The sequence below is a fragment of the Nelumbo nucifera genome, chromosome 7, assembly GCF_055504915.1.
Source record: "Nelumbo nucifera cultivar China Antique chromosome 7, China Antique-T2T, whole genome shotgun sequence".
Lineage (NCBI taxonomy): Eukaryota > Viridiplantae > Streptophyta > Magnoliopsida > Proteales > Nelumbonaceae > Nelumbo > Nelumbo nucifera.
The window spans coordinates 16,058,859-16,069,135 of NC_142655.1; the positions used below are offsets into that span (position 1 = coordinate 16,058,859).

Below are 10,277 nucleotides of genomic sequence, written 5' to 3' on the forward strand. Positions count from 1 at the left end.
AAGAGAAGTGCTGAATGTGTAATTTACACATTCAAGGGTATTTTAGTCTTTTTAATGCTTCTTACAAAGATAATAAATGGATTAACAATTTTTTCTTTTGGTACATATCTCTTCTTTTTTTTTTCCTTCAAATCATTACCATTCTTCAACCTTTTCCATTGGTGATGGTCACAGTAAGTGGAAACCTTAGTGAGAGTCCAAGAAAGCCCACTTATTTGCCATTTCCATAATTTTGTCTAATATCCGACCTATTAATTGCTTTGGAAATTCATCATGTTCATCACCATCCAACCATTATCTCAACTACATGAATCCTATTTCAATTAGGATCCATGCCATTAGAGTTTTGCAATTTTATTGTCAGCTACCAACCTAACACAACCCTCCTCATTTATTTGGGCTTGAGATTGGCATTGTAAGACACATTCACACTGGTAGAGTTGTTAATTGCTTTTGAAATTATTGAACTTAATTTTGGTATAATCATGGATTTTAAGACTTTTTCCACCACCAAATAAATGCCATAATTCGTAGTTGTAATGACCAATTCAAATTGTCTATTTTCATGAATTTATCAATCATGTGTTTACTATGGATCCAAATATGCTTTAAAAATAAGGCAAGTGGACTAATATGTCAAAACCAGGCCATGAAATTGGCTTAGTGGCTTGCATGGGTCATGTAGAATCAAATGCAAATTTGGATGACTAATATAATACCTTTTTTCACTACTAATTACAATAAAATTGCTAAATCACCTATTCAATTGCTCAGTGTAATTGATTCTTGAATGATGATTTATTCTAGTCTTGGTATTGACCTATTGTTGAAATCTTTATACAAACTCACTACAAAAGGTTGGAACTTCAGCAAGACTTCGTAACATTGGAGAAGGATCAGCAAGGATTGATGTCTGATTCAAGCTATAGTTGAATGATCCAGTTGCAGCCAGAGGTTCTCTTCTAAGGTTTGTTGATGCTGAGAAAAATGATTTGGCCCAGTGCAGTTCAATGTATTAAACAATAGGTTTTCAATGGTCCTATCGACGAAGCTTTTACCAAGTTCCGGTGGTGTCATTCTTCCAAATCTGAAAATGAAAATTGTGTATTGGTTTTGTGAGAATAAATAAAATAAAATAGAATAAAATTGTATTAAATAAATGGGGTCTTTGTCATTAAGATCCTGTCAATTGGCTTGCAACCTAGTAATGAATTCAGGCACTTGTGATAGTCTCTACATAAAAAAGTTGGAAATGGGCACTCCAATCCTGAAATTTTCAGTGAACACATTTTTTCACTCTAAGTTCTTTTTTAGATAAAAATTTTGGAAAAGAAAATGAATTGAATTAGAACTACATGTAAGTAATTCCACTATATATAAGTAATTACTTGCATGTAATTCTACATTTATGTATGGATGTGATGTCTACATTTATCAACACTCAAAGGATTTGGGATCACTAATTAATTGATTCCTCACCATACTCAAATACTAGTTCAAAAGAATGTTGTATATTTTTCTTTATTCTTTCATCAACATTTTTATTGATAAGTAGACAATGCAATATAATTGTTTCGACTACTGCTACAGTAGCCCGAACCAGCAAGAGGAAGAAGAAGAAGAAGAAGAAGAAGAAGAAGGAAAATGAAGGGACTGTCGAATCTGATGGGTTAACCCTACCAGTCGACCCCTTAATAGTAATTAGTCTCTAATTACTTGTACAAAGACTAAACTGCCCTTACTTAAGTGTGGGGCAGAGTGTCTATAATAAAACTGCCACATAAGCATACAACTTAACAAAGACAAGTTGACTAAACTACCCTTATTCGGCTCACTCTAACACTCCCCCTCAAGCTAGAGCATATATGTCATATAATCCCAACTTTTACATAGATAGTTCGTTTTCCCTGAGCTTAGAGCTTTTGTAAACAAATCTGCCCACTGATCACCCAAGCCCACATGTTCTGTGCTTTTATCTCTAACAAGAACCTTCTCCCTCACAAAGTGGCAATCAACCTCTATGTGCTTCGTTCTCTCATGAAAAACAGGGTTGGATGAGATATGGAGTGCAGCTTGATTGTCACGATACAATTTCATCGGTTTATTCATGTGGAACCCGATTTCTTGTAAAAGATTCCTCAACCACACTAATCCACAGGTAGTGTGTGCCATGGCCCTATACTCGGCTTCAACACTGCTTCTAGCCACAACCATCTGCTTTTTATTCTTCCACGTCACAAGATTTCTTCAAAGAAATGTGCAATAGCCTATAGTAGATCTTCTGTCATACACTGAGCCTACCCAGTCTGCATCTATGTACCCAACTACTTCAAGTTTTTCTCCTGGTTTATACATTAGCGCACGGCCCGAAGCTCCCTTCAGATATCTTACACATCTAAGAGTTGCATCCTAGTAAGGTATACGAGGGTTCTGCATAAATTGGCTCACCACACTGATTGCAAAGGAGATGTCTGGTCTCGTGAAAGTCAAATAATTCAGCTTCCCCACTAGTCATCTATACCTTATAGGATCTTCAAATACTTCCCCTGTATCACTGCTCAACTTAACATTTGGTTACATAAGGGTTTCAGTCGGTTTTGCACCTAACAATCTTGTTTCTTCCAGTAGATCAAGAACATATTTTCTTTGGCACAAATTTACACATTGTTTTGACCTGGCAACTTCTATGCCCAAGAAATACTTCAATGTCCCAAGGTCTTTTGTTTGAAAATAATTTTGCAGAAATACCTTTAGTTTGTCAATCCCCAATTTGTCACTGCCAGTAATGACAATATCATCCACATAGATCACTAATAAAATCTTTCCAGCTTTTAAGTCATAGTTGAACACTGAGTGATCAACCTAGCATTGCTTCATTCCAAAACTCTTCACCACTTCACTAAACTTTCCAAACCAAGCACGCGGCGATTGTTTCAACCCATAAATTGTCTTCTTCAGTCTACACACCTTACCATCCTCCCCCTGAGCAACAAACCCAGGTGGTTGCTCCATATATACCTCCTCCACAAGGAGAAGAAATAACCGACCTTCTTTTGAGAGTTTCAACCAACCATTCACTACTGAAGTCATTTTCTTAATGAAGAAGGTTATGCACAACAGAGAGAGACGAGCTGAGATGTTTCAGACCTAGGATGAACCAGTTTTCTCCATTGACAACCCAGAAATGAAGAAAGAGAGGCCACGAACACTACTGAGATGTTCACGAGCTGAAGTAGGTCAGGAGCCTTGCTCTGATACAATGTTTCGACTGCTGCTACAGTAACCCGAACCAGCAAGAGGAAGAAGAAGAAGAAGAAGAAGGAAAATGAAGGGATTGTCGAATCTGATGGGTTAACCCTATCAGTCGACCCCTTAATAGTAATTAGTCTCTAATTACTTGTACAAAGACTAAACTACCCTTACTTAAGTGTGGGGCAGAGTGTCTCTAATAAAACTGCCACATAAGCATACAACTTAACAAAGACAACTTGACTAAACTACCCTTATTCGGCTCACTCTAACAATAATATTGAATAGGACCAGCCTCATCCTCAAATTAGGCCAATTTTTTCCCCTAGAGTGGTCCAATAACATGTGTGAAAATGCCCTATGACTAAGAAATTCCCATCTCATAACTGGACAATATCTGGGAAATTGATCATGTATATATATATATATATATAAAAAAAAACTATTGAACAATATAAAGCAAGTCATAGAGTCTTCTACCAAAATGGAAGAAACAAAAGAATGTACCTTGATAGTTCACCAAATGTTTCTGAAGAGGTATTGTCCACATAAGTTTCTCCATCTGGTAGCATATGTTGTTGCCTGTTGCTGTTGGCAAGGCGGTACAGGGCATCCCGAAAGCATATTCGTGTCTGCTTGGTCAACTGTTACAATCAAAATATGGACAATTCCATCAGATATTATGATTAAGTTCCATAGAATGGCATTATTAAAGTTTTCAGGATCCCCACTTTAACCTGTGTTATGACCACTTTGAGTTCCTGCAACACAGATTCCTCCACTGAATTTTCTACATCCAAATGTCCATCTGCTTTGTAAGGGCTACATATTTCACCTGGGTTCAAGATTGTGTCCAATGGTGCCTGAAAAACACAAACATATACAAGATGATTTGACCTTATTGGACTAGAATATGGGGATACATAGCAATTTTATGTAACATATAGGTGGAGTAATTGAAACCTACAATGTACTAGTCTATGAATTCATTCAAGAGCTTTGCTTTCAAACAACCATACAAGTATTTTGTAAGTAAAAAGTAAGGTGTATTATTAAAAATACAAGAAATAAAGAAAATATAAACGAGAAGAGATGAGTAGAAAAATAATACTATAATAACGTAGAAGCATTATCCAAGCACACATATTAGTACATAAAATAACTCATCACATAAGAATTCATTGCTTCTTTTATAAATAACACTAGAACCTGGATATAGATAGGATGGCAGTCAATAAAATTCTAAGTTGTAGAACTCAAAAACTTGAGTTATAGTGTTTTGCTCATTTTCTCTATTCGACTTCAAAATTTTGGGCTTTTACTTTGGACATGAATCCAGAACATTCAACCAGGAAACCTGTATTAACTGATTTGATTTTTTTTTTTTTCTTTTATAGGGAGTGACAGTACAACTCTTTTCTGGGGAATAAATCTCAATAAGCTTAAAAAAAGCATTATGGTCTCTTAGAACCTACTAATGAGAAAAACTAGTCAACTTTTGTAGTGCTTTTAGGGACTGATAATGAAAATTTTCAATTTAAATCACCTTTTTCATTGAAAAATCTTTGGCTTGCTCCAAATTGGATGGTCTAGGAAAATATGAATTATTCATCACTCTGTTCCAAATTGTTGATGGAGGAAAAGCATGTGTTTTTTGATTCATTGAATTGCACTGACCCGACAGATCCTTTGAAATACACTGTGAATTTGCTATCATGTCCATCAAGAAATCATGAAATGGAATCATGCTACATTCAGATTCAGAAAATGTGGAAGCGGGACTTGCTAAATTTTCCATGTTGGACAAATTTTGCTCCATTAACAAACTCCTGCATACAGAAAATAAGGAGAAGAATATTATGAGATACAAAATGAGACTATTATAGTCAAAAGTCAAAAGTACAAGAAAGAATTTTATCACACATGACAAATTAAAACATCATTGTGAGTTATATAATTTCCTATAGGCACCAAGTCAAGTATCTTAAGAACCCCAAGAGTGATGTTCATACAAGAAAATATCATCCATCCGATTCGTCCCAGTTAAGCCTTCAAGCTGGTAATCAGGTCGACCACATGGAACTTTTCTCCTGTCTAAAGAAGCTTCTGGGTTCTCTCTATTGTTATCAACCATTGGATATCCTCTGCAACTGCTGGAACCACTAGAAGATTGACCATAAATACCATTCTCACCTTCATTGTGTATGAATTTTCCATCAAGACCAAGTTCTTCCCTAGTCAGATTTGTCATACCAATGCCATACTTATTTGTGGAGGCAAAGCCATTTAAAGTTGCAACTCCCGATTGTGAATGATAGTTCTGTAAAGGAAACCTATCTATTGGTCCTTGATGCTTTGGATCAATGGGATCATCATAGCCTCCCAGGATATACCAGTCCATGTCTTTATCTAAGAAAAATAATGATAAAAATATGATTACACTTAGAGGACCCATTTTATAGTTGTTCTTACATAAGGCTTATAAAACAACCGAATCAAGTATTTGTTTACAATAAGAACACATTATGCAACCCAAACAAGATCAAACACTTTTCTTTAGATGCAGAAAGGAGATCCAACATCAATTAATCAATACAATTCACCATAAACATTTAGGCACTAATCTTTTTACTCTTAAAAGCAAGAATTTGATGAAAGATCGTAGTGGTATTATTGCAGAGATAAACTATTTATAGCAGACAGAAAGAGGAGAGCAGCTAAGTAAATGATTCTAGGTTCTCTTACAAAACAATCAAATTAAAGGAACCCCATGAAAAAATTACACAATATTGTAAGTAACAATTCATCCTAATACCTTAACCATGTACAACAATTCCAGTAATAACAAATCAAACTGTCTAATGGAATCCCTCAATTAAACAAAGAGTCGGATTATGGAACACTGATTTTAAGATAACTTCTACAAAACATAGGAAAAACCCATTTCCAAATCTTCAACCAAGCCAAGATGAGAATTGAAACCAAAACAGCCAAACCCCAAGATAAGGACACTTAAGTTTCTTCAAGATCAAGGATAAATACAACTGAAGTTGGTTGGTAAAGACTATTATAGTGGATAGCATATACCTTGGTTAGAACCCACATAGAATCAAAACCCATCCCTTATGTCTCAGAGATTCAAACTCAAAACTCAACTAAAGCAAAACAAACACAGATAAAGAACACACCATTTATGTGTCAATGAATCCATTAACAGTAGTAAAACCAATTGTCGGTGTCTAACAAGTGAAAACCAATGAAGAATACAAAATTCCAAATAGAATTCCAAAGGTAGTCAAAACTCAAACCCTTCAGTCTCAAGATTCAAACTCTAATGCTCGACCAAAAGTAGAACAAACACAGATAAAGAACACACCTTCAATGAGTCAATAATCGATCAACAGCAGTAAACCCAATTGTTGGTGACTAACAAGTGAAAACCAACGGTGAAAATGAAAACCCAAATAGAATTCTGAAGGCAGTCAAAACCCATCCCTTGAATCTCAGATTCAAACTCGAAGGTGTCATTACGAAAAACAAACACAGACAAAGAAACACCTTTGATGAGTTAATGTCTCAATGAATTGATCAACAGTAGTAAGGCCAATTGTTGGTGACTAACAAGTGAACACGAATGATGAAAATGAAAACCCAATGGCCCAAAATAGAATTCTAAAGGCAAGCAAAACCCATCCCTTGAGTCCCGGATGCAAACTCAAAAGCTCAATTTGAAGCAGAAAAAACATAGATAAAGAACAGACCTATGATGAGTCAATGAATCGATCCATGAATGTGCCACTTTTAGTTGGATTGTTTCTCTGGTATTGAGACCATTTTGAGTTGAATTATTTGTCCAGTCACCAAAGTTGAACACTCATGAAGGATTTTATGGTCTTAAGGGCAATCAAATCCGGCTTAAATGATGGATCAACCCATTGATTCAATGTAGCACATTCAACTCCAAACTGACAGACCTTCATGAATGTGCCACTTTGATGACTAGATAGTCAAATCCAACTTAAAGTGAGGCAATAAATCATGTGTCATGCAAACAAATCATCATATCATAAAATCATGTAACATGGGCATATATCAATCAAAAGTAATAAAGTATATCACGCAATTCTATGGCAAACCAATAAGAAAAATATTGCCAAATCATGATTTTAACTGTTGAACCCGTGCCAAGAACAATTTAGAAATTCATAAATTTTTCTATACTGTAACCCATACAGTAATAAGATTATGGGAAAAAACTGGGGTCAAATTGGGTTCAAAAAGCCCCTGAACCGGCCTGTTAGATTTTCTAGTTTCATTGAACCGGGGATGAACCACAAGGTTATGGTGTGAACTAAGGTATGAGACCAACATTTATGAATTAATAAAGCCAGAAAACCCCAAATTACAAGATTCAACTACCGAATTATGAGCCATATAGGGCCCTGAACCGGACCATTAAACAAATATGGTCCGGCCTGGATCGGTCCGGTTTGATCCGATTCAGACTGGATCGACACGGATCGATTAGGCCCACCTCGCCGTGTTGACCCGACGTAACGCGTCGGATTAACTTGCTTAACTCGGCGGGTTGGAACGACGGGCTCGATCTGGTCGAAACGGGTTCGCTCGAGGAGAGCCGTCGAACCGTCGTCTTCTCAGGCGATGATTTACAGGGAAGCTTTCCACTGCTACAGACTTTCCGGGTTCCAGCCACCGATGATCACCTGAGAAACCATACCGTCGGTTGTCACTCCGTCGGCCGGGGATGAATCTCTTTTCAAGCAGATTAAATTCAAACTTAAAACCTTTCATCAAATCTGCTACGAAGTAACCGAACACCGGTTTTCTGCATGTTAGAGCACGAGGCGGCTCTGATACCCCATGTAAGCAGAAGAACATGAACCAACCCGTCTCTAACATGTAGAAATTAACAATAGAAAGTAAATGAGAACAGTTCGGTCACTTACCTGCAAATTTGGAACGCTGAAATGCAGACTCTCTCCATTGAGACTTACTGCATCCCTTCTTCTCTATAAATAGAGAGGTGTAGAGTCACTCCATCACCGACTCGAATCTCCTCTGAAACAATCGACGCTTGAGGCGACAAACCTCTCATATGGGCATCTGAAGCCAACCCACTTTGAATTTGAAGGCTGTCTGTGGATTTGAAAAGGAGAGAATCCAGATGAACCTTTTGCTGTCAAAAAGTTTGTCTTTGTGCTCCGTTTCCCATGCTTGTGGCTCAGAAGCGACGGCCAGAACTAGTGGTGGGAAGAGCTAGAACGCCCCACATGCACATCTCAGCGTGCATTGAGAACATCTCCCGATGAGTGGGAGATGTTTTCTGTGTAGCGCAGATGTAAATTTGGAAGAGCCTCCTCTCCTCTCCTTCTCGCAACTGCAAGTCTGCAATCCAGCCTCTATCTGTAATTCTTTCCTCATTCGTCGACGTGGCATTATTCAGCAACGGAAAACGATCCTGGACCTGGGACAGCCGTACACAGTTTCAAGTTTCAACTTGTGGTACGAGAAGCTGATCCGCACGTGTACATCACACGTTCTAACAAAAATTTCACCATCCCCATTATACCCTCCAATGATTGAAAGATGAAGAAGAGATGAAGAGGAGCCACGTAGCAACAATTAGTATCGTGTACTTGTGTGTATGTGTATTCTCGACTGTCGCTCAACTCCCGAAAATTGTCACTTTTAATATACCGGCAAATTAGAAGCACAAAATGCCCTTATGTTTCACTCCGGATTCAGTGCGTTTGGACTCGAAGGGATTTTCTCTTCGAGTCCAGGTAAATTTTTTAAACTATCCCGTGTGTCAACACTGCCAAAACCGCCAAAACTGTAGATCTCTTCCTTTTCTTCTCCGAAACCGTTAGAACCGCCAGAAATGTATACATTTTTCAAATCTCTCATCTCCCTATCGTTCTCTTCTTGGAACCACAAGAACTGCCGAATCTGTAGATCTCCCAACTCTCTTCTTGGTTCCAACGAAGCCAGGGACGATCTCCGACGAAGCTAGTGACGGAGAAATATTGGTTGTTCTTAGCGGTTCTGGCGAAGTCAGTGACGGAGAAATATTGGTTGTTCTTAGCGGTTCTGGCGGAGTCAGTGACGGAGAAATATTAGTTGTTCTTGGCGGTTCCGTCGAAGTCAGTTTCTCTGTTTTAGATTTCTCTGTTATCAATTCATTTGTTCACTCCGTTTCAGATTTCTTTTAAAACCCATTAAAAGACGATCTCCCGTTTCAGATTTCTCCGTTATCATTCATCTGTTCACTCGATTAGATCTTGGTTGTTCTTGGCGGTTCCGCCAAAGCCAAGCAGGATCTCCCATTAGATTTTTAAAACCCATTAAAAACTAATGTTGGGCAGATTGTACCTCTCAACAATTAACCGGAACCCATTAGATCTTTTAAAACGAGGGAGGGGTACTACATAACCAACATGCTGGTTAAGATCGCCGGAACTGATATCGAAATCTTGCTCCTGGGTTTTCGTTTGAAAGAGATATGCTGATTAAGATCGTCGGAACTAATATCGAAATCTTGCTCCTGGGTTTTCGTTTGAAAAAGATAAAGAAGTAATGAAGAAGAAAGCCTTTGAGGATGTTGGAATTGAGATCTCTTCACCCGAAGGTCCGGAACTGAGATCTATTCTGCACACTAGCTACATTGGAAGCCTTTGAGTTTTAGAATGTCTGAATAACGAAGAAAGCTTCAAGATGAGACTGAGAGGAGACCCAAGATGGTGGAAAGGGTGTTTTAGGAATTTTTAATAAATATATAATGGAAAGTTAACGGATACTAACAGTAACGATAGAGTTAGTTATTTACCAAAAACAGTAGGGATAGTGTTAGTCAATTTTCAAAAAGTAAGGATACACTTAATAATTAAATCATAAGGGTAATTTAAGAAATTTACTCTAAAATATTTTTAAATAAAAATTTGAGAAAGAAAGAGTGCTTGTGGTCCAGTATGAGCTCTACTCCCATATGTGAGTAACACCATGACAAT

General features: G+C 37.5%; 1 protein-coding gene across 8 annotated transcripts; it reads right to left on the minus strand.

Annotated features, from left to right (window-relative positions):
• Positions 1–682: 682 nt before the first annotated feature.
• On the minus strand, positions 683–8,581 carry LOC104607793 (protein LNK1-like). Of its 8 annotated transcripts, none has more exons than XM_010273502.3 (7): positions 8,217–8,577; positions 7,669–7,973; positions 5,262–5,658; positions 4,796–5,078; positions 3,981–4,112; positions 3,757–3,893; positions 683–1,087 (listed from the first exon to the last, which is right to left on the minus strand). In XM_010273502.3, the coding sequence occupies exons 3-7, from the start codon at positions 5,648–5,650 to the stop codon at positions 919–921; spliced, it is 1,110 nt and encodes a 369-aa protein (XP_010271804.1). In that variant the 5' UTR covers positions 5,651–5,658; positions 7,669–7,973; positions 8,217–8,577; the 3' UTR covers positions 683–918. The 8 variants fall into 8 exon arrangements, with proteins under 8 accessions (XP_010271804.1, XP_010271803.1, XP_088747821.1 ...); XM_010273501.3 differs by having other exon boundaries at positions 7,784–7,973; positions 8,217–8,575; XM_088891695.1 differs by having other exon boundaries at positions 3,987–4,112; positions 8,217–8,556.
• Positions 8,582–10,277: the final 1,696 nt, after the last annotated feature.